Source organism: Choloepus didactylus, chromosome 2 (assembly GCF_015220235.1).
Source record: "Choloepus didactylus isolate mChoDid1 chromosome 2, mChoDid1.pri, whole genome shotgun sequence".
NCBI classification, from domain to species: domain Eukaryota; kingdom Metazoa; phylum Chordata; class Mammalia; order Pilosa; family Megalonychidae; genus Choloepus; species Choloepus didactylus.
The window spans coordinates 82,160,611-82,185,252 of NC_051308.1; the positions used below are offsets into that span (position 1 = coordinate 82,160,611).

General features: G+C 40.9%; 1 protein-coding gene and 1 pseudogene across 3 annotated transcripts in view; both read left to right on the forward strand.

Moving 5' to 3' along the window:
* STX6 (syntaxin 6) overlaps window positions 1-24,642 on the forward strand; it is a 64,889-nt gene that overhangs the window by 27,950 nt on the left and 12,297 nt on the right. For 2 of the 3 annotated variants that reach the window (XM_037825234.1, XM_037825236.1), the window contains 5 exons: window positions 3,498-3,560; window positions 6,788-6,913; window positions 8,142-8,248; window positions 11,716-11,810; window positions 18,671-24,487. In XM_037825234.1, the coding sequence (XP_037681162.1) occupies window positions 3,498-3,560; window positions 6,788-6,913; window positions 8,142-8,248; window positions 11,716-11,810; window positions 18,671-18,747 (468 nt within the window). In that variant the 3' untranslated portion in view covers window positions 18,748-24,487. Of the gene's footprint in view, window positions 1-3,497; window positions 3,561-6,787; window positions 6,914-8,141; window positions 8,249-11,715; window positions 11,811-18,670; window positions 24,488-24,642 lie in introns of those variants that run through there. The other variant, XM_037825235.1, reaches the window with a different exon arrangement.
* LOC119526271 lies at window positions 11,818-15,125 on the forward strand (annotated as a pseudogene).

The following is a 24,642-nucleotide window of genomic DNA, read 5'->3' on the forward strand; positions in this document are numbered from 1 at the left end:
ACCCAGGTCTTTGACATGAAAGACCATTCCCTTAATCTCTTCTCTAGCCTGGCTCTATTGTGATTTGTTTAATCATTGCCTACTGTAGATTTTTAGGTTGTTGCTAATTTTTGGCGATTGCAAACCATACTTCAGTGACCATCTTTGTGAGCAGTATAACCTAGATATTTATTTCAAGTAGTAAAGAGTTAAACAGGAATACACATTTAAAATATTGGTTAATATTAGTATCAAAGTGTCCTACAAAAAGACCTTCTCAATTATATTCCTAATAACAGAGTATCAGATTATGTATTTCTTAACACCTTCACCAACATTTAAGTATTATCAATCTTTTTCAGCTTTTCCAATCTAATTGGGAAAACTGTCTCTTAGCTTGTATGTCTTTGATTATTAATGGGTCAGTGCATCTTTTCCTGTTTGATTGTTTGTGTTTCTTCTGTGAATTGTCTATTCACCAAATTTATTTCCTTAAAATAAATTCCTATTAGTGGGATTACTTAGCACAGTGAAAATTTGAGGCTCTTGGTACAAAATGCCAAGTTTATTTTGAAAGGGTTGGTCTAGTTTAACTTTGATCCATTGTTTGGATCAGCAGAATTTTTAAAAATGTTTTTATGAAAGTATAACCTTACAGAAAAGTACATGTGTCCTAAATATATAGGTCGATGACTTTATAAACTGAACACACCATGTTACCAGCACCCAGAAGCCTCTTTGGGCTCCCACACAGTTCTTACCCACCCCACACACCATCTTCACTTGTAATAGCAAAAACACATTCTACATATAAAGTTCAAAAGCCTAGAATCATTTTTCTGTCCATATGTGTTGATATTTTCATTATGCAAGTAAGGTTTCATTAAAAAAAAAAAAAAGACTTGTGAAATGCATGGAGTGCATTTTAAAAAGCATGTATTATCCTACCAGTGAATATTTCAGATATTTGTTCTACGTAGATATTATTAATAATAGTAGATAAATGGGATTGTACTATTCATATTGTTTGAACATCAGACTGTCATCTTAAACTATAATTCAGTTGGTAGTTTAAAAAAGAATCTTGTAGTCCAGGGAATAGTAACACAGTGATCTCACTTTGAGATTACTACATCATGTTCGTGTACATCAGAGCTTCTCAAATTTCAGTGTTCATAAAAATCACCTGGGGGACTTGCTAAAATACAAAGTTCTGGGCTCCACCATAAAGATTCTTACTTAGTAGGTCTGTGTAGGATCTAGGAACCTGCATTTCTTAATCATATCTCGAGTGACTAATGCAGGTAAATCTCAAACATTTAAGAAAAGTGACTCAAAACAGTGGCTTGTATCACTGAATGGTCCTTGAGCTTAATATTTTTAAATGTACAAATATATCTTTGTTTTCATGGTGAATACTTTTTTGCTAAGTATATTGTCCTCACAGTTTCTAGTGGGAGGTATTTTATTTTTGTTTCTTGAGTTTTTTGAGTAGATCAGAGAGGTAGTGAATCCTAGAATTTGTGGATTCCACTGGCCCCTAGGTGAAACACCCCAGATGTCCTACCTTCCCAGTGTCATTTCCAGGGGCTCAGTACCCTCTTATTGAATGGACCCAACGCAGGTTGCTTGCTCCTTCTGGGTGTACCCTATCTTACTTGGGGCAGCACTTTTACCTGCTGACAGGTTGTGGTAGGGTGATCTTACTTCTACTTTGGTTGTTCACCAGCATTTTTTCCACAGAATAGCCAGTGATCTTTTAAAACATGAATCAGGATACTCCTTGACCCTACTTAAAACTGATTAAGGATTTCCCATTGCCTTAGGACAGGGATTGGCACACTATGCCCCACTTCCTGTTTCTGTACTGACTGGGGGTTAAGAATAGTTTTTTACATTTTTTAAAGGGATGTAAAAAAACGAAAAGACAGCTATGTGGCAGAGATCAAATATTTACTCTCCAGTCCTTTCCAGAAGTTTCCCTACCCCAGCTTTAGAATAAATTCCAAGCAGACCAAAGGCCCTGCATGTTTTGCTTCTGCCTGACTGTCCAACTGTATCTCCCCTCCCCTCATAATCCCCCCAAGAAAGAAACACACACACTTCATGCTCCTTCAGCCACAATGACCTTCCTGCTAAACAGCAGAGTCTTTTCCCGCTGTCAGGCTTTTACATTCGCTGTTCCCTTTGTCTGAAATTCTCTGCCCTTGGTTCTTTCAGTGGTTGGCTCCTTCTCATCTTGAGGTCTCAATTCAAGTGTTATCCCCTTCTTTCTCAAGTGGCACCCATCACCTACTCTACTCCAACCCTATTTATTTCCTTCCTTTGTAACACTTATTATCTGTGATTATCTCTATGTGTTTGCCTCTTTTCCGCCATGATGTAAGCTCCCTGAATGTAGGGCCTTGTTGTATATCCATGGCTATGTCACTGCTGTTTGGCACATGCAGGCATCAGTCATCATTTGCTTAATGAATGAATGAGTGTGTACTTTGGGAAAGGTGAAGCATAGTGGTTATTATTCAGACTACTTACCCCAGTAGGAATCATGAAAGCTGTGGTGCTGTGATCCACTGCTCACTTGTCAGGGGTCTTGGAAGAAATTTTTAAAAGTCTAATGCTTTCACATTTGCATCTATAAAATGATTTGCTTGCTAACAGAAAATTTTAAAGTATTTTGACAGCCTTTTTGACAGACTTAAGAAAAAATTTTATTGCAATCATGAACTCAGGTAAAATCATTTTAAGGTATATTATTGGGTTGTGGTTAAATATGATAAGCCAACAGACAGCAGAATGGTTCAAGTTTAATAAAGTATTTTGTTTCAAATTAAGTAATAGGTCCATTCCTTTCTCTTTTCATGCAAAATTACTTTTGATACCACTGTGGAAACCACTCTGGTGTTAGAAATAGTCTGTACTTCACATGACTTCAACTCAGAAATAAATTAAGCGATCAGTTGAACCACTGTGGAAAGCATTATCTGGTTTCTAATGGTAAATACATCTTTTGCTGAAGTGTGTGTTTTTTTTTCCCCCACATGTTTTTGCTTGAAGATGGTGGCCCTTGAGTGCAGGCTTTTGTGTTTGTACCTCAGGGTTGCCATTTACTGGCTCTGTGACCTTGAGAAAGTATTTTAACCTTTCTGGACCTCAGTCTCCTCAGCTATAAAATGGAGATAACACGATTTTCACAGGGTTGTTGTGAAAATTAACCAATAACGTGTGGAAGTGTTTACCACTGTTTCTGGCTTATGGTAGGTACCCAGTAAATGTAAGTTCCCTTCCTCTTTCCTCCTATTTAAATTTAATATCCAAGTTACCTCTTTTTAAGAGAAAGTCTTTCTCTTTATTTTTCCTTTAATTTTGAGACTGAAAATAAAAATGAAAGAATACTTTTTGTTTTAAAAAAAAAGAGTTATAAATTGTGTGTATTTTGCGCCTCTACAAAATGTTAATCATGATTTTGTTTAATCTAAGGATTTTTTTGTTTGTTTTCTGGTCTTCTACCTCATTAGGACATGAAGGATCAGATGTCAACTTCATCTGTGCAGGCATTAACTGAAAGAAAAAATAGACAGGTGAGAAAACACTGGAATACACAGTATCAATCAAAGGCATACATGGTTAGATATTTGGAATTAAAGAATGCTGACAATCCATGTATCGTGTTATTAAGCAGGAGACCCATGGCTCCTATGTGCAGTCCTTGGAGTGACACTGGGAGGTTTTGTGAAAATGATCAGCCCCAGTACAGTCAACTTTCCTCTCTCCTTCCCTCCCTTACACCCCTTGGTTCTCTCCTCTGGACTTATATAACATTTATTACGCAGTACTTTATTCATGTATTAACTCTGCACCTCTTGAGCACATTCTGGAGGCCAGATTCTGCTAACAGCTATAATTACCTATTTACTTGTCTTTCTGCTGGACCCCCATCTCCTTGAAGTTGAGGAAAGGATTATGCCACAGTCTTGTATTATTATTACTATTAACTATCTAGCCACTCCTGCATTGCCTAACACAGAACTCATTAGACATTTAATGATTGCAATTTGATGTAAAGACTTGTGAGGGACCTTAAACATATGTGTTAAATCTTTCTTCACTTTGAGTATCTTTTAAAAATTAGGCACTTTAGTTATGCTAGGAACTCTTTTTACAGCTATTTAAAATAGTCCTTTAAAAAATATATGATAGTCACCTGCAATTTAGATTTGATTTATATTTAAATTTGATTTAGAATCTTTTAGTGGGGTAGAATGTTTTTGCCTGCAGCTGAACTGTCAGGTGATTTTGTGCCAAAAACGTTTTTTTATAAATTCTGTGGCTATCCATTTTGCTTAAGGGTAAGACCTGTTACAAAGACTTCATGATAAATGATACTATTTGCTTTAAATGACTTCTCATAACCTTATTTTATGCAGATTTCAGAAAGTTACTAGTAGTCCATTTGGTAGCCTCTTAACTCAAAAAATCAGCTCACCATTTTTACTAAATAGGAATCAGTAATTTATAATATAAATCCTTTATACCTGGTGTTTGTTGACTCACTTAATTTTAAAAACAAGTATTATAAAACCTTGAAGAAGGGGAGGGCTCTACAAAAATCACCCAACTTAATTTTCCTGTTTCCCTTCCCTGCATTTCGTTATTCAAGTCGTTGTTCTTTTTTCTTCCTATCCACCTCCCTTGCTCTTTTTTTGAACAGTACAGCTAGGAAAAGCCTCTAGCTAGCCCATTCCATCGGTTCTAATTCTTGAAAGAAGCTAGTGAATGGCCACAAGCTGGCTAGTTTTGGAGTCCCCTTTTTGTTTCTACTTCAGCTTAGAAGAAGTTGAATGACAGTGCCTGAAGTAGTTGTGACAGTGAGGTAGGTAACACATATCCTCAATTACTCTTAATTTCAGTTTTTTATTCTCTAGTTTAGTATAGTCAGACTAACATAAATAAAATGGGTATTTGTGTATCACCTTTTCAAGTATGGCTTGGAATTGTGTTTTATACCACAAGTGAAATGTTATAAATCACAAATTTTCATAGCTTGGTGGGGCCAGGGTTCTCCAAACACTTGGAGAGGGGAGGGGCGCAGAGTCTGCCTTGCTGCCTTTCTCCTGGTTGGTACCAGGCACCAGAAGCTGTTCACTCTCTGCTCAGCCAGGACCTCCCCATAAGACAGACTCCAGTGGGTCAGATTGATGAGATCTAAGCAAATTCACAATAAAGCATAGATGACTCTTAACAGCATAACATGTCCCAGCTAAGTGAAGGCCATGGATAAGCAAGGAAAAAATAGCCCTGACTATGGCCCCAGGAGCCCCCAAGGCCTTGGTGGGATGCCAGTTCTCTGCCTGCAGTCTAAAGATGCACTGTAATCTTTCTCTCACTGTAAAAAACATTGTCACTGGGTCCCCCTACCCTTCTTAGAGGTCCTTAGAGCCTTTGACTCAGAAATTAGCAGGATCTTTTAAATCTTGACAGCCCTAAGACCAGGTAGGCACAGAGCCACTCACACAAAGCCTTGGATCTGCTTTGCACCAGAAATAATCACTGTCTTCCCTTTTAACTGAACTGAAGCCCTGGCTTGCTGAAAGCTCTCAGAGGTTCTGGCCCTTCTAATAACCCTCAGAACTTAGTGCTTTGCACCCTAGTCTTCCCCAAACCTAGCCCCTGAACGCCAAACATTTGTCTGAATCACCCCTGAACATCAAGCGAGGAGATCAGTCAGTATTTACGTTGAGAAAGATGGCGGGATGGGGATGGGGGAAAGAGTTGTTGAGGGAGTTGTCAGACAGAAAATCAAGTAATCAGGCAGACTTTTAACAGTTCCAGAGATAAAGAGTACCAAAGATTTGGCAACTCTGCAAGGACAAAGACTCCATTGATAGTCACTAGCATCTTTTCTGCTTCTTTGTGCAGGGCTGGCGTGGGCAATTATTTTGACTAGTTGAAAAGGCTTGTGGAGATCCCAGTAAGAATCAGCTGCTTAAACTGACCTCTTGGCATTCCCGGCTGGTCTCTTTGTATAAGGAAAACATTCTCTAACTTACCTGTTTTGGGCTATAAGCCTCCTTGAATACATACTTGGGAAACCAACCTTGGCCCCTGCCCTGGTGGAGAAGTCTGATGTAGGGCCAGTACTCACCTGGGTTATGAGGATCAGGACCACTCATTGTGGTCACTTTTGCCTAGTGAAACAACCCCCGGTTCTCATCTGGGAAGCCCAAGACTTTTAGTTAAACTTAAAGCCTTTGGGTTTTACTCATGGGTTAAATTCAAAAGTTATTGACTATTCTTGTGCTTGATCTGTGTGACTATTCTTGTGCTTGATCTGTGTGTGAGAGGCTGTGAATTACCTTGTCAGTCTAAAGACACCCCCCCACCCCCACACTAAAACTTCCTGGGTCGTACTTAAATAAAAAGGACTCCAGATCTCTGAGTCACATCAGTTTGACTGGAACCTTTGAGTCTCTGGTGAACTTCCAAGGGTACCAGGTCTTAAGAATTCATCTAAAAGAGGCCTAGTGCTTTTATATTGTAAAACAGTATACAAATGGGTGTTTGCTGATTTAAAGTAGACACTTATTTGCAGTCTGTTGGGAGAGCTTGGAGACAGAGAGAGCCCTTCCTGACATTCCTTAAATTTCACCACACGAGCACCACTCTATGCTGCTATATAAAAGCCTGGCTCAGGGGGAAAATAGATGATGAGAAATACCAGGTCTCCTTCTATTCCTCTGTGATGCATCATTTGTTCAGAGATAGTAACTATTTGTTTCTCCTGACTCTGGCTGCCCCGTTCACTCAGGCATTGCTAGGAGAAAGTGGTGGTCAGAGCTGGAGCACTGGAACGACGGATAAATATGGACACCTTGACCGAGAGCTGCAGTTAGCCAATTCCCATTTCATCGAGGAGCAGCAGGCACAACAACAGGTACCCACAGAACCCATGGAGGCCAGGTACCTCCCTTCGTTCCTCAATCAGCTGTGGGGTGTGGTTGCTTAATGCAAGCAGGTTGGACCAGAGCTTTTCCTAGGGCTGACTCTGTCTAAATATGTAATGCTTCTGTGCATGTATGAAGGGTTTTAAACACCTCCTTTAGAATACAACTGTTCCAAGAGAAAGAAGCTCTATTAAGTCTCTTACAAAAAGCAGACCAGAAATCCATAAATGACAGACAAGGCCATTGATTTAAAAAGAACATCCCCTGGCCTCCACTTTTATACTCATTTTTTGTTCATTTCAACAAAGTCACTCTCCAAAAAAACAGATTTTAAAACATTCAGTGGTCAATGTTTCTTCATTGAAAATTATTCATTGTTACCATTATATATAAAACTAGTTGCTTTGGTGGAGGTTAAGGGGTAGAAGGAAAGTGTGGTTGATTATGTGTATATTATTGATGTTGATGTGTATTGTATTAATACAGTTTGATTCGATTGCCTTCCCATTTAAACCATTGATCCTTAAATACTATTTTTATGTGTCCATGTAGGTTTTGTATTGTTTTGTTCTTTTTCCATTGGCATCTCTGCTTAATCAGTTGTCTACTTAAATTGCTATTAACCAATCAAACTTAAAAAAAAAGTGAGGAGGACACCACACAATGAAAAATAAATAATAAATATTATTTGTCAGTCAGTAGTTGTTCTTGAGGTAACTTACTACCACAGGGCCCCCCCTGGTTTGTCCTTGAGGAGGGAAGAAAGGACTCGGCGCATAATTTTCCTACATCCCCGTATTTGCCAAACTCTCTTCTGTTTAAGCTGTGGCAGCCTATTGTGGATTGAGACCCTGCTCCTGGCAATGGGCTTCCTCTTCCCAAACATTGCCATATCTCAATGGTCATCTGCACATATGCTCTTGGTCATTGTCTATTCCCTAATTGGACCTCAGCCAACCAGAGTAAATCTCTCTTGGTGGTTTCAAGCCCTGCTGACTGTTCACAAGTTGGATCAGCAAGAGATATCAGTAGCTCCACAATCTAGTCTTTTGAGCAGTGTGTTTTTGGAGGCGATGGTCTGGTCCTTTGATTTCTGGGCTTTGCTTCTGAATGCGAATTGTCCCAAGTTGGCAAAGAAGCTAGCAGCTGCTAGAGTGCTGGGCTTGGAACCAGGTAAGATGGATTTTAATTGCTTATTTCCCATTTCTCTGGCACCAGTTGATTGTGGAACAGCAGGATGAGCAGTTGGAGCTGGTCTCTGGCAGCATTGGGGTGCTGAAGAACATGTCCCAGCGCATTGGAGGGGAGCTGGAGGAACAGGCAGTGTGAGTACTGAGGCGCCCTCTTACTGGAGTGAAATTGAGGGGAAAAGCCATTCTGTGAGACCTGTAAAAAGCTTCACAAATTACATGGTTAGTGCAACCAGAAGCTGTTGTATTTACAGCTTCATCTTTACTCCGTTTTATAGACTAGCCTCTCCAGAAGCAAAGTCATTGTTTTTAAGCACAGTCTCTTTTGCAGACTTTTTTCAGGTCTGAAGTATGACCCTAAAAACAACATCTTGTAATTGCTGCCCATAATACCTTTACCGGTTTACAAATTACCCCCCACCCCCTCAACCTCCCCAAATAATAAGACAGTTCACTAGGATATTTCAGAAGCTTTCCTATCTTAATCTTGTGTTCTGCGTTACACATTCATTCATGTAAATACTTACTGGGTATCTGTGCTATGCCAGACCCCCTGGGAGGCCCTGGGAATAGAGGAACAAACAGAATAGACACTGTCTCTGCCATTCAGAGAGCTACCATTTACAGGGTAAAACAGATGTTATGTGAATGAACGCAAGTCATTAAATAAGTGATGACAGTGAAGGGGGAGGACTGCTGTGATGGGGGACGTACTTGGTGCCTAAGCTGGTAGATGTAACCTAGTCTAAGGTCGCTGAGAAAGAGAGGTTTGAGCATCCTGAAGGAGGAATGGAAGATGGCCAGGTGAGGTGAGTGTCAGTGGAGGGGGATAGAGCAGTGGGGAGGGAGTACCAGGAGGAAGAAAAGACACAGGAAGATTTAGAGGTACAAAAGTGCGTGGAACAGAAAAGTTGAGTGTCTAGAGCATGGGGGATCGCGAGTAAAAGTTGTGGGAATCAGGATAGGGTGGCAGAGGACAGATAGGGGAGGGCCTTGTAAGCCATGTTAAGGAGGTTGGACTTTTATTCTAAGAGTGGTGGGAAGCCTGTGAAGGTCATATTAGGAGAAATGACATGATCAGATATATGAGTTTGAAAGGCCCATCTGTACCAGACGATGTACCAGAGGGGAGCAAGACTAGAGGTAGGGAGATCAAGTTGGAAGCTATAGCAGAGGTCCAGGCATACACATTTCATTTCTGTCTAAAACAGACTTGTAACCTAAAATCCTAGTTTTGGGATGGGAAGGGACTGATTGCCTGAGCTCCTCTGTTGGTTAGGCACTCTACTGGGTAGTTGACAGAAAGAGCCTAAGAGAGTTCCAGTTGAAGATAATGGATTGAACACACCCCCTTTATCTCCCTTCCCTCTCTAAAACCCACTAGGATGATAGTTTTAACAGCGTGTACGTAACACCTATGGTGACGTAGAACATGGAATAAGAAACAATAGCTATAACATTTTAGAACTTGGAAAGCAGATAGATGAATGGTTACTGGCTCAACAGACCAGGAAAAGCTGAATCCTCAGCCAGCAGTGGGGAAAGCCAAGAAGCAATGTGATTTACACCACAAAACCCCCTCAGCTGTGAATAGCATGTATTCAATCATCATAATATAAACACCAGATATTAATCTAATCAAATTATGACACAATTATCTTAGGAGGAAGGGGGAAGAAAAGTGGGAGGAGTGCTGAGATGGGGAATGAAGTGAAAAGAGTAAGTGTAAGTCCGTAGGTGAAGTCCAAAGGTGAAAGAAGGTACTGATACTATTAAAAAAAAAAAAAAAAATTGGAGAAAGACAGTGTGAGGAGCTGAAAGTGGTTGCCCTAGGGAGCAGGAAAAGACTTTTGTTTTTCATAAAAAGCCTTGTAGACTTTTTATCTCTTTAAACTGTGTATGTGTAACTTTGATAATCTAAAAACTTTCATAAAAATTAAATGAAAAGGAAAAAACATAGGTCTTGGGCGTAGACCTGTGCCATCCAGTGTTAACAGTTACTAGCCACAGTGGCTAGTGCGAACTGAGATGTGCGCTAAGTGCAAAATGCACACCAGATTTTGAAGACATAATATGAAAAAAAATCATGTAAAAATTATGTAGAATAGCTTACTGCTAATTTTTATATTATTACATGTTGAAATGATAATGTGGCTACGTTGGGCTAAATAAAATAGATTATTAAAATTAGTTTCACCTGTTTATTTCTGTTTCTTTAATGTGGCTACTGGAAATGTAAAATGGCATATGTGGCTTGCATTATATTTCTGTTGGACAGCTCTCAGTCAGATAGATCTGGGCTAGACACTTGGTTAGTGGGTGTCCTTGGGCTGGAGGGTGAATAACTTGCTTGTTTTCTCTTCAGTAAGAAAAACCACAGGCAACACACAAAGGTAGCTCTTGTTTTTCGGTGCTTGGTCTGCCTGGATAGATCTGCCAGCTGTAGAGCAAGAGCTAACAGGATCTAAGAGCTAAAAATGTTTTAATTTGAAAATTCAGATAAGGGGCAAAGACCTGTTGATTTAGTTGTCAAAACAGTTTATTTAATATGTTTACTTAATGAGGACTTAGGTGCCCTGAACTAGTGTTGATCAGCAGTTTCTAGCTGCCATTGATGCTGTCAGAGTAATAAAGACTTTTAGTAACACCCCTGGTACTCATTGGTATGTTCCATTCCCTTCTCAGAATAATCATATGTCAATCAAAAGTTGAAAAGTCTGCAATGTTTTATTTAATAATTTATGAAGTAAACACTGCTTAGAGTTAAGAGTATTTCAGTGTATTCCTTCTCTGCTGCACCTTGGATAGCAGATAGTGTAAGTATACTGGAGCCAGTTATCTTAATGGGAAAACACTGGTTTCTCTGTAATTATAAACAAGGGAGGAGCACACTCATCAGGGATTTTAGTTGTAAAACCTTGAGACTTTATGGAGAATATGATTTTATGAACGTGCACTTTTTATAAAGTGTTTTCTGTATTATCATATAGTCTTTGCAAGAACCTCATGAGGGAAATTGGGCTGTTAGGGTTACTCCATTTTACAGGTGAAGAAACAGTTCCAAAATGTTGTAGGGTGCCTTGTCCAAAGTGAGCAAGTGGCAAAGTCTGATTGTCTTCGGACGACTTTCTGTCTGCAGCACTGCACTGCCACTGAATTTGCTTTATACTGTAGCCAGGTCCACACTTCCTTGTCTTCAATTCTGAAATCTAGAGAGCTGCAAAAATCCAAAGTTTAAGTTGGCAGCAAGCATGTGTTGCAGGGAAATCTGACATAAACTGACTGTGACAATGATTTCTCAGAACTTTCTCTGTAAAAATATTAATGTGTTTGATTATAGGGGTTGCCCCAGTCCCTGGTATGGTGTTTGCTAATACACATTGTATGTAAATAAATAACTTTTTTTTAAAACCCCCCAAATTGAAAGAAAAACCTATCTGGGCCCGGGAATTTTAGGTAAGGGATGGGTAGCCTGGATCCCAAATGTTGGCGGTTTTACGTTTGCTAAATCTGAGGTCTAGATCCTGATTTAATTCTTTGGCCAGTGCACTGCAGAGGCTTCATGCTTACTTGCTCTTTTATATGTCTGCTTCTTTCTCTAGTATGTTGGATGATTTCTCTCATGAGTTGGAGAGCACTCAGTCTCGGCTGGACAATGTGATGAAAAAACTTGCAAAAGTGTCTCACATGACCAGTGGTATGTATATGGTGTTTAAAGCTTAAGAAACATACTTAATTCTAGAAACAGTGTTTGTAGAGGTTCTCTCACATGGGTGCCCACTCACATCCCTTTCCTGTGGTACATTTTTTTTGTGATGCTGTAGCATCAGGGAATGGAAGAAAGTATGTATTGGCCTTAGCTTCTCCCATAGCCTTAACTTGGGAAAAGGTCTTGGCAAAGAAGGGCACTCACCTTCCCAAGACTGCTCTCCCCTCCACAAGCATAGCGATGGTTGTTGGTTGGTGTTCTCTCCCAGTAGACCAACTTTCTTTGCAATTACAAAATCCATTTTTATTTTTTTCCTATTCCCTGGCCAAAATGGGACTCTTAAAACTATCACTGTTAATTCAGTCAGTTACTGTTTCTTCTGCACTGACTTTCTTTCATTGAAAGGTAAACCCTACCCTTTAAAAATAAAATGGCCTTGCAGATCTAATGTTAATCTTATCTTTAAATCCAGAGTGAAAAGTCCAACAAATTTGCCCCATGATGGCAATGAAGAAGTAACACTTTTCAAATTATTTACTATATAGGAAAATGTGTTGCAGTGATTCTTTACATTTTTGGATTACTACAACCCACGCACCCCCCATTACATGAAATATAATGTATTTTAAATCGAAGAAAATCCAGTATCTCTTCTATTTCTTTATTTGGTGGAGGGAGAAACTGAGATACTCCTTGAGGTAATTTGAGTGTTCTTGAGCCATAGCAGCCCTCCCCTCCCCCTCCCCATTCTTGCCACCTTATTCATTCTTACATGTGTTCTCCCTGTCAGATACATGGTATAGCTTCTGATAGTTTACTTAGCCTTTTGAGGCAAGATTTAAATGTATATGCACATGTGCTTTTCAGCGATTTAACTTGTAGACAAGTTACAGGACAGTTCTGGGGCTCTACTTTTTATCTGTAAACATAGGGTGATACCCACTTCTCAAGGTCATTGTGAGGGTTAAATGAGATATTTAATGTGAAGTGTTTAACTATGTCAACCATGTATTTGTAAACTAAGCAAATGTTTATTTTTTAAAAATAGTAAGCTAGGCAGCATGTGGCCCTAAGGGGCAAAGGATCTGTTATATCCAAAATAAAAGGAAGCACAAAGCTGGAGTGATTTCCTTCTCTCTCTCCAGGGATAAATATCTAGAGGCTTCTCACAGACTCTACATTGCCTGGAGCTGTGCATATATGAGAAGTAGATACCAACTTAGTTCATTTTTCACACATGTAGAGAGAGGTTCACAATGTCTTCTTTCTGATTCCTTCTTTTCTCTCCTCTTCCACTTATGTACTTCTGCTTTAAAAAAAAACACCAACTTTTAATGAAGTATTATATAACCAGTTTCAACACCAGGCCTCTCATCAGTGTATGTGTTAGCCTCAAAGTCAAGTAGCTACTTCAGCACCATTTTTGTTTGCGAACGAGCACATGAACAAAGATGCACTTTGTCTTTGTTTCCCTGCATTCTGGGTATGAATAATTTAGAAAAGTACTTGCATTGTTATAAGCAGTTCACTGTGTATAATTAGCACTGCTTGCTTATGCTTTGTTCTATTTTCTTCCAAAAGAAAAGTTGGGGAGCAAGTAAGAACCTTGGCTATGTTTGTATAAGAAAAAGCATTTAGCCTGAAAGGGTCCTTCATTTTTGACAGTTTGCCTATAGTTTTCATTTTAATCTTTGCTTGTCACTAAAGGAGATACTAATTATGGGCTTCTTCTTGATGGTGTCTGCTTCAATTTGATGACCAGGAAATTTGTACTTATCTCTATTCTCCATAACCTTTGGGAACATTCATTGCTTTTAATCAAACCTGCATATAAAAAAAGTGTATCAAGATACACTGCAGTCTGATTAAGCAGTAACTGAGCATCCAGTTTCCACAGTCCTTGAGAGGCAGGACATCTCTCCCTCCTCAAGGCTGTTTCACCTGGGAAAAAGCAGTGAAGACTCCAAGCTTACTTTTTGGAATGACTAAGAGGGAAATGAATCTCTGTTGATTGGTATATTGAGAAACTTTCTCTGTTGAGAAGGTATATTGAGTTATACTGAGAATTTTTTCCCTCACTTTCCAGAATCCTGTCACTCATCTTTTCATTTTAGGGAATTAAAATATATTGGGAGAAAAAAAAAAAAAACCTACCAGTGTCGTTCCCTTTGCTTCCTTCTGAGTTTTTGAGGCAGAAGCCTAAGCTTGTTTTATTTGCAAAGCTGTTTCAACTTGTCACTTCAGAGTTATAAAAGCTGTTGTGGTTAGTACCTGCTTCTTCTTTGCTTTAAACCTTGCAACAGGTAAGTGCTGGGGAAGAGTCTGAAAAGTAACAGATCTGTGGGGCTATGCAGTTCACACTTCATAGAACTAACTTCCTACTTCAAAGGAGCATGACTTTAAAAGAGCATTCCTGGAGGTTTCCTCTTCCGGAAGCAGGGAAGCAGCGCTGGAGGATATTCCCTACTATTGGTGGTGGTGGCTTGATATGTGGGGACTTGGTGGAGAAGGAATATCCTAGCTGGGGTAATATCCCAGCCAAGAAAGAAGGGATCTTTCTTGCTGCACCTTACAGGCTGCGCAGGATGCAGCAAGTGGGATTTTATGCTGATCACAAACAAATCCTTGAAAGAGGAAGATGGAAAAGAAACAGTTACCTCTGATATTTGTAAGAGTTGTTATCACGTAGCCAGGCATGAGTACACATTCAGCATCCGTGGTGAATTCAGGAGTATACCCTGCTGTGTGTGTTATGTGGCAAAGCCGAAGATCCTATCAGTATTCTTCCCTGCTGACCCCGACAGATGACTGTTACTCTAAGGATCTTTCTGCAGTTCTGTTGTAGCTGTGTCAGGTTGGTTTACAATGCCAGCAAGCCTGATGGTTTGCCTTAGTTTGTAGTAAAAATTCTTTGCATTTTTTTTTCCAACTTAGACTTATCTCCTCTTTGAAGGAAAAAGTAATTTAGGGGGTTGCTACTCTGTAGGGCTGAGTACACATTAGTGCAACCAAAATAAAGCATCTTTATTAACTGTCTGTGGCTAAAAAAATCACTAGAATGGAAACAAACTTAGTTTCTAATGCCATTTTCTAATAAAAGGAACCATAGCTTCTTGAAGAAATGGTGATTCTAGGAGGACTGGGGCAGGAATTATGGAAGGTAAGCCTGGAGCATCTTGTAGTGCCACGAAGTAAAGAGGAAGTGTTAAAACAGACAATAGCAAAAAAAAAAAAAAACAAAACAAAACAAACCCACAATTATAAGGATGTGTCATGGGGATATAGGAACCAACTGAAAGAATTCCCAGTGGCCAAATGTGGGACAATTTGAGCAGTAGATTAAAGTAGTAGTGGTTTATAGCCCAAAGTATAAAATAAATATCCATGAGTCAAGACTGATACAAATAAATGACTGAATGAATAAATAAATGGGGAGAATGGACCAATAGGCTGTGCAGGAGAATTGCAAATAATTTATGTAGATACTGCCCCCAAGGAATGAAACATAACTCCGCACTCCTTAAGTGTGGGTTACACACGGTGACTTCCTTCCAAAGAGTACAGTATGGAAAAGGGGGGAGAAAGAGTACCTTCACAGTAGAGAAAACTGACAAACTACTTCAGCCAGGTGACTGTGGTCAGTAGCATCATAAGTCATGTTGATAGTGTGTACCCTTGATATGATGTGATGGGAATGACACTGTATGTCTGTGGTCTTCCTCCCCAAAACCCGGAAGCCCAGTCTAATATGAGAAAAACATCAGGCAAATCCCATTTGAGGGGCATTCCATAAAATGCCCAACCAGTACTCCTCAAAACGGTCAAGGCCATTAAAAACAGGGAAAGTCTGAGAAACTGTCACAGCCAAGAAGAGCTTAAGACATGACTACTAAATGTAATCTGGGATCCTGGAGCAGAAAAAGGGCATTGGGTAAAAGCTAAGGAAATCTGAATAAAGTGTGGATTTTAATTAATAAAAATAAATAAATAGAATGGTTTCAACTGCTCTAAAGGAATCTTGGAATATTTTACCTTGTGGAGTTGAAAGATCATTGACCTGGGGGTCATAAATCCTGGCATTTAGTCCTTGCTGCCATTTGGACTTGTGTCCCAGTTCTATAAAACTGAGCTTATAAAAATTGCTATACTTCCCTCACAGACTTGTTAGGAGACCCAAATAAATTAATGAATGTAAAATGCTTCAGAAAGCATATAAAATTCTAGATTCAATGAAATGGCTTCAGTTAGTTCTTCTCATTCTTGAGATCAAAACTTAAAGGGTCAGACAGTAGAAATAAGATTGTTTCCTTGTCATAGCTTGCTAAGATACTTGGAAATTCTGGACTAAGGCTTAGCTTTATGAAAAAAAGAAAAAGTGAGTGAAGTATTCATCATTGTTACCAGAGAAAAACTTGGTTATATAGCAGCAATACTGGTAACACTAAGGTTTATTGAGTGCTTACTGTGTGCCAAAGCCTGCTTTTAAGAACTTTAGTCATTTAATCCTCATTAGCAACTCCATGAGGTAGTTACTATGGTTATCTGAATTTCAGAGCAAGGGAAACTGACGCATAAAGAAGTTAAGTAACTTGCTCAAGGTTGCAAAGCTAGTACAGTGATTCTCAACAGTAGTGTTGGGGAAACATGAAGTACAGAGGGCCTAGCAAGGTTAGGAAGAGGTTGAGAATATCAGTGACTATGCTCTGATGACTCTAGGCAAGCCAGACCAAGATTTCTTATTCAGAAAAGTTGGCAGCTGCTTCTTAGGAGTCAGTTGTTTTGTTGCTGGAAAATGTTTTATACTTTGCTTCAAATCTATATGTGACCTGCAGAGGAAATAATTTAGTGATATGAATCCAGAAAGCAGAGAAAATGCTTCATTACTGTAAATAGCAGTACTAAGCCCATTATAGCCTCTGAATCCTCTCTTTGAGTTTGCAAATGCTGCCCACTTACTCATTTATGCCCCCACCCACCTACCGACATGCTCATGCATTGCAGAATGAATAATTGTTATCTGTTTGTTTGGGGATGAATATTACAAAATTTTGAAACATAAAGATCCTATCGTATTTCATTATCATTAAACCAAACTTGTGCTGTGGAAAAAAAAAGAGCATTCCTGGGTTGTGCTGAGTTGTGTGATGTGTGTTTTTCCTTGTTGAAAACTCCTGTTTGATACAACTGTAGAGGAGAAAGTGAGTGATTGGGAGTGGGAGGCAGAGGAGGGCTACAGGCTGACAGAAAGTCGTAAGATAGAAAGCTGGATCAGTGTGGGAAGTCTGGGGCTCTGAGGATGGTGGGGGCCTGGGGGCAGGGGGTAAACCCAGCCTGCATGTGTGAGGTGGGGTTGGGCGGGGGGCAGCAGATTCCTTAACCTCATTTTGTCCAGGAAGAGTATCAGCTAATCATTTTAATGTGAATGATTTTAAACGGTTATAAACATTTTTAAATAAATGAAACCGAATGCTGGGTGCTCAAGTTTACTTGGCCGTTGAAGTGATGGTTCAAGAGATTAAAGGTGTACTCTGTACTAGGCAGCTCTGCCTCCTCATTCCTTTGCAAGAGTCATGCTTCAGAAAGGGAGCGGGTAGACTTGAGGTCTTTGACCTTATCACACAGTTACTAAAATAGTTCCTGACATGCCTGAGGAGTTCAAGGGGATCCCCTTTGAGAAGGTACTTAATTTACCTACTGTGACTTGGTGAAGGTTCTTTTGGCCAGTTCTAAAACTTTGATATCTATGACATTTAAAATAATGTGATTCTCCATAGCTATGATGTGCTAAAATCTGCAGGCTTTCAAATAATTTTCGATGAGTTGGTATACCTTTTATATTTCTATTTAATTGGCATTCTTAATGCTGCATTTTCATAGGAAAGTGAAATTCTTTTATATCAATCTGGCCCTCAGTGGAAAACACCAGGGCTCATCTATAGAAAGACTGCATGTTCTTTCTGGGTCTACCTAAATTAGAGGTGATGACAGCGCCCCCTCTGCCTCGAGCCTGGTGCTGCAGGGTGGGTGACTGCCCCGGCGCTCTGAACTACTCACCACAGCCTGCGGGGTAGCTGCTGTGGAATTAGGGGTGGGAGCAGGAGTTAGTGCTGGAGCCTGGATTTCCCTCCAGGGTCTGTCTGGGTCTTCTGTTCCACAGGGCCTCCCTGCTCTCAGCCATTTGGATGGACTCGGACCATTTGTTTCCTGTGCCTCTTTAAAACTGTTGGAAGGCAGAAAGTTTCAGAAAAGATATGCCACTTCCCATTGTAGATGAGCGGTGTAAATTACTTTGCATGTTTATTGGCTCAGTGAGCTTCTTGACCAGGTGTGGTATAAGCTTAATCAGGCTCTGGCACTGGAGCTGGCGATTTCAGCTGTGCATCTCCTGAAGTGACTGGCAGTAGCTTTCATCTCCTTCCATCCTCCCAGAGCGCTCTTTCAGGAAAGATCATGGTTACTGTTGAATTAAATGATTTGACTTTGGGTGGGAGATTAATGCAGGCAGGCTCTGATCTGTAATACCAATGCCAACACCTTTTCCAGGGTGCAGGAACAAACAACAGAAAGCTAAGATCCACAGATTTTAATTAAAGACCTGAGACTTGAAGCAGGTACTTATTACTGGCAAAGTGACTGCACTTGCAGTGCCGGCGGGGAGCAGAGCCATGGAAATTGCATTGGGCAACACGGTCCTCTCTGCCTCCATCATTTGCTTGTTCTGTCCCTTTTCTGCTTCAAAGGTGTTGCTTAAATTTCAGGTCACCGTATCTTGGGGAACGTAGAGTCCCCGGGGTTCACTTTATGCCCCTCTGTCCTGAGAGAGCTAACTCGCGTGTCCTGCCTTCCAGATCGGCGCCAATGGTGTGCAATAGTCGTCCTCTTTGTAGTCCTGTTGGTGGTGCTGATCCTCTTCCTTGTGCTGTGATGGCAAGGTCCTGGGTGTGAGTTCCTCCTGCACATGAACCTGAGAGGAGGAGAAGCAAGCACGCACCATGCTGCCGCCTACTCGCTCACATTCCTCTCCCGGAAACATGCCGCTGCACTGACTCTCTCCTTGTGACCCCACAATTGAGACAGCTCCTCCCTCCCAGCACGGGAAGGGCCCTTGGGGAGAGGAAGTGGAGGACTGCACACGACTGGCACTGGCTGGACAACAGAAGCCCCGTGCTGCCCATCCTGCTTTGCCTCCCTAGACCTTGTCTCCTGTGGAAGGAACTCTGAGGAATCCAGAAAAATCAGTCAACCTGGCTAGTGTTTTGCTCTTGCTCATTCCATGCCTCTGTGGCAGCTGTTTTCTCCTGCTCACCCCCTTCCCACTTTCAGACATTGCTGCACCAGTGTCCTGTCAGAAAGGAACCTGTCATGAATGTGGGGTTCTGGATATGTTTCATTTCCCACTGCTGTAGTATTTCTTAGTCCCTGATTGCTGATTTTTAATGGGGGTTAGAAGGCTCAGAAGCAGTTTATGACCAAAAATGCAGTGATTTATTTTTCAGGGGTAAGTACTAGGATAAAATTGCTTTTCCCGGCACATTTCATGTGGTAGAAATAACTAATGGAGAATGAGGAAAAGTACTGGGCTTTGGGGGTGCTAACAACTTGTGCCTTTAATTGACAGAGGAAAGAGCAGCATGGCCCTGAATTTGCACAGCACTGGGAAGGGTTGATGAGGTCCCTGGAGGTCAAAGCCAGAGGCTGGCTGCTTTTATATGTCGTCCCAGGGCTTCCCCCCGAGAAGTGCAACTTGCACTTTTAGGAAGACCCTTAAATATATGGCTGCTGATCAGCTCAGCAGTGTCCTTACATGAATTAGGATACTGGACTATCTTTATTGCCAGTTATTTTATTCCTGTGGTCCTCTACATTGTTGCTGGGTGATATGGGGGATTGGGAATTGGTCGTACATTTAGTACATTTTCTTGGAAACGATAATGACAAAAGGCTCGCTCTGGACCAGGCTCTTCTCCTGTGAGTAATGGTGAGGATGGGTAGGTGGACTTGGTTCTCTTTTTCCCTAAGATGACAACTCAATTTTATCATCCATTCAAATAACTGAGCCAATCCAAATTTAAATAACAGATGCTTTGATTAAATTTAAATAGCTGAAACTGCTGAGACACTGACCTTTAAGCTTCTGATTGCTTTTTAATTGCCTCAGACGTGCACATATATATAGGATATTTTTGTAACTTTCCTGATGAGCTGATGAATAACCTGGGAGCAGTTGAACCCAGAGCCATAGCCTGCTGGGAGAGGGTGCGAGTCTCATCTCACCATTTTGTTTTGTACTTGAAAAGAACAGCAGCATCTGGATAAAGTTCTATCTTTGACTTCTTCCCATTTTTGGGTGCATTCCTCAGTATGCTTTTTTTTTTTTTTTTAAAACTTTTTTCGTTTTCTTATTTGTATTTCTCAGATTTTTGCTTTTGGGTTTTGTTTTGTTTTGTTTGGTTTGGTTTGGTTTTTTTTCCCCCTTTTTTGTAATTGGCAATGGTGTGCTTGCTCGGCTAACTTGTGAATTGCACTTTTTAATAAATATTTGTAACAATTTTTTTAAAAGGATATTTTCTCGTTTAGAGTCATGGTAGGTAAGGAAATCAGTCTTCCTGTTGATGGCGCTAAAAGCAAATTTATAAATCTAAAGGGGTGGTTGGCATCCATGTTTACACTCAATTCCATTTGATATATAAATAAGTTATTTTTTTTCCCAAATTAGCAAAAAAAAAAAAAAAAAAGATTACAAAGGGCTTCTGATGTAGGGTACTTGATTATTTATGTTTTATAAAATTTTAAGACTTACATTGCCTTCTATAAGCTTGGAGCAGGTATGGTCCTTAGATTTCATTAAAAAATAGAAGTCTTTTGTTAAAAATAAATGTGGACCTGTTTCTGTGCTGTATTCTACAGTCTCCCCATTACAGGAAACAGCCAGTGTTTTAAGGAATGATATGATTACCCTGTTTAAAAGTTGTGCTGGTGTCCTGCTCTTACCAGACTGACTGTACACTGGGCCCTGCTTGAAGGATGCCTGGTCATTAATGAGTAAGATGTTCCCGATAGTTCAGGGCCCAGTTTTATGACCCCAAAGGCTTAATTCTTAAAATTTTGGATATGTTTAGAATCCACATGCTGACCTCGCTGATTTAAGGTGTTTGCTAATGAGTGTGGCTGTTGTAGACCAGAATCAGGGTGACGTTGAATAGGAAAAGATTGAAAAAGAGAAAGATTACTTAAAATTCAGGCACCGTATGGTATTCTGTGCTCTCTCCTGCCTCCAAGGAGCTGTTCTTTGATTTACTCGGCAGAATCAGCCTTTCCCTAACTGATTTCTGGCCAAGCCTACTTGGTCCTGGGTCTGTTCCTGGTGTCCTCTGACTGGGCCGTCACTACAGAACTAGTGATAATTTGAAGGCCCTGCACTCAGGCACCATACCAAGGCTGGGTTTTCTTTTAAGGACAGATATTTCCCTATCAATGATGCTAACGGTACCAGGCTTTGGAGGGAAACTTCCCCCTGCCCTGTGGAGAGTCAGTACACAGCAGTGACTCCCGTGCTCCCTACAGCCCATCCTTGCATAAGGCGCATAGTTTTTCCTTCAGCCTTTTGCACCTAGTCCCACATTCATCGTTTTAAAAACACCTGGCAGAATGTGATGGATAACAGAGAAAGAGCTCAATTTATGTTTATTGGAAGAGCATTTTACTTGTCAGCTGATTTGGGGGATAGGATGGGAAGTGAACATGAAGCGAGTTTGCCAGAGTGTGACTCTAACTGCAAAAATAGTACCTTTTGTCTTAGTCCTAATTTTTTGGTCTTGCCTTTGTGTAGGCTGTGAAAAATCAAATGCAGTGCTCTATACTGTGTGGCAATTGGAAGTTGCAATGTGTGTGTTACATGGATCTTCCACAATTTCAGAATTCATGCCAGAGCTGAAGCAGGAGAAATTGGTGACTTGCCCATTATTCCCTACTTTTAGCCAGAGTTAAACAGACTGATGGGTCTGGTAGCCAACGACTTGGCAACTTCCACTCCTTCTCACCTCGTGAGATTAAGGGCTGTGAAAAGAAATCTAGTCTAACTGCAACAGAAATCTGTCTCTGTTAAGTGTTTTACCTTCTGTAATTAAAGGCAGTGGAGCCAAGATTTTTCTTTTGGTAATTTCCCGGTTATAAAATAAGACCAGAGGGACATCTATTCCTTATTAACCTTTTAGAGAATTCATAGCATTTGAAGATCTAAAAATGGAATGACAAATAGGAGTTGCTTTTCAATGCTGTGGACTTTGGACTGTCTGGCTTCACCTTGTACCACAGGACGAATTTGCAAATGAAACGAAATCGAGGCTGTCTGGAAAGCTAACGTTCTAAAATTTGGAATGCACTACCTCTAATTCTCCCTCCTTGCCTTCCTCTCTCTGGCATTTCTTTCCCTCCCAGGGAAAAAGAATGTTCTTTGCCCACGATAAGTAGCAAGAAGGTGAAACCAGAGGGTTCTCAGATCTAAGGCCAGTGGGGCAGCCGGATGCACAGCATTGCGGGCCTCCCAGGGCCTCCACGGCTAATTCCCAGGAAGGTCAGTCATACGGATGGCCAGAGAGAATCTGGGTGTCTTTCTTTAATATCCAGCCTTCAAAAAAATATGCTTAAGATTATGAGGTCTTGTCATTAGGCCCTCGTGGGTCTGTTGTATGTAAATGCAGATGCTGTTCTCACTGGGAAGGTGTGCTGCTCGTGTGAGATCCAGAAAACCCAGCGAGTTGGGAGCACAGCCCTCCAGTCTTGAACAGTGCTGCTGCTGGGTCACCCCAGGGTGGGGGTGAAACTCTAAAATGGCTGATTTCGGTAGTTACCATCCGTACTCTTAGAGGGGCTGCAGATCGTTTTGCTCAATCCTCTTCTTTTAGAGATGAAACAGTTACAGCTCCCCCCATCGTGCGTGGCAGTCATTCGGGGCATTGCTTTCTGGACTAGGCCGCTGGGAGCCGGCACGCTCTCTGGGACGGGCTAAGGCATTGAAAGCTGACCTCGGTGACCTAATTTAGGGTGGGCTGAAAGTAGGTTGAGTTGTCTGCTCACTTCTCACCCCAGGCAATTTGATATTTTTTGCCCTTTAAGCAACACTGAAACTCTGAAAGTTATTGTGACACCCTGGACAGGTTGCTTGCTCTCTGTGTATCTGAGAACTCTTTATTCTACACTAGTGTCTGTACTAATACCGGTATTTGAGGGGAGAGAAGGAAAAAAAAAGAACTTGGTTTTCCTTGGACATGAGCTAATATGTTGGTGCTATTTTCCTCCTGATGTGACCTTTGCCCAGAAATGGCCTTCCCTGCGGCTGTGTGGATGGTGACTGCGCTTAGGTAGTGAGTGCCCTGCCTGCCCACCCTGCTGCTTGGGTTTCACACGCACATTTCATGGACCTGGTTTGCCAACTGCTGCCAGGCCCTTGTGAGCAAATGTATTTTATACGGTTTTGAGGTATCGGACCTGATAGCCACTTGTTATTAAGGGGGTGTTAGAAATAAGACCACCCAGCACTCTGCTCCAGCCAAGCATCTGTCAGCCCTGGGGTGGACCGAGTTCAGGGCTCTTTCCCGCTCTGTAAAAAGTAGGTTTCAGCTGAGACCCTGCTTCTGAATGGCAGGTGCAGCTCTGCAGCCGGGGTCTGTTCCCGGAGAGGCAGGCCTCCTACTTATTCCTCAGGAAAATAAAATATGCGGTGCCCTGTCAGCCGTGTGGGGTGAGGAGAGGGCAGCCAGGTGTCCCACTAATACATACCTTTTTGGAACCACTTTCAAGTGCCACATGATTACTTCCTAACTGACCTGAACTGGGCTCAGCTCTCAAGAGATGGACTTCGATGTCCAAGAAAGGGCCAAAGAAGCCAAGCCATAAATGATTATGGATTCAGTTTTTATAAGTGAAAATACACTTTCACTAGGGCTCACTTATAATGAAAAATTAGAGTAATTCAGAAATACAATGCTTAATATATGGCAAAATTCAGTAGGAATAAACCATGGTGGTTTTTCTCCCTCGGATGAAATCACTCTACGGCATTTTAATTTTAAATAACTAGAAGGTACAAACTGAAAAAGCAAGATCAAGCATTAGAATTTGGCAAATGCCTGGATGATTTACAGATGGTGCTTCCTCCCTGAGAAAGAGGACCAGAGCCCTGGGGCCAGAGTTTACAACCCTGGGCAGCGGGTTGAGTTTTGTTTCCTATATATAAGTGTGGGACCAGCAGGCAGTGTCAGCATCACTGGGAACTGGTTTGAAATGCAAATTCTCAGGCCCCACCCCAGATCTACATCAGAAACTCTGGGGATGGGGCCCCCACCCTGTTTCACGCCTCTAGGGGGCAAGTCTGAGAACCCTGCTAAGGCACTGTGGAATTTAGGCTATAGTAACACATCCTGTGAAATAAAACATCATCCTGTGGCTTGATTGTAACCCTGACATTAAAACAAAATTTGATGAACACTATCAACCTGAAAACTTTTTAAACCACTTGTGTAAAAAAAAAATCAACTAGCCATTCCTGAAAGTGATATTTTTACACCCTGAAGTCTTATCAGTAATGTTTCTTACTTCTGCTTTTGAAATCGTGTTAAAATTGTATAAAGAATACTGTTCAGTATTAAAGAGAAATGGAGAGACCATGAGCTTTGTCCTGAGATTTTTTGTTTGTTTTGTTTTTAGTTCTCTTATAATTAAACCCAGCTCCCTCCCCTCACACACTAATAAACATAGACATTTGCATATGGCTGTGGTGGGAAAAGTTTGTGGCTCCTGGAAGATCTGAAATATAAACTGT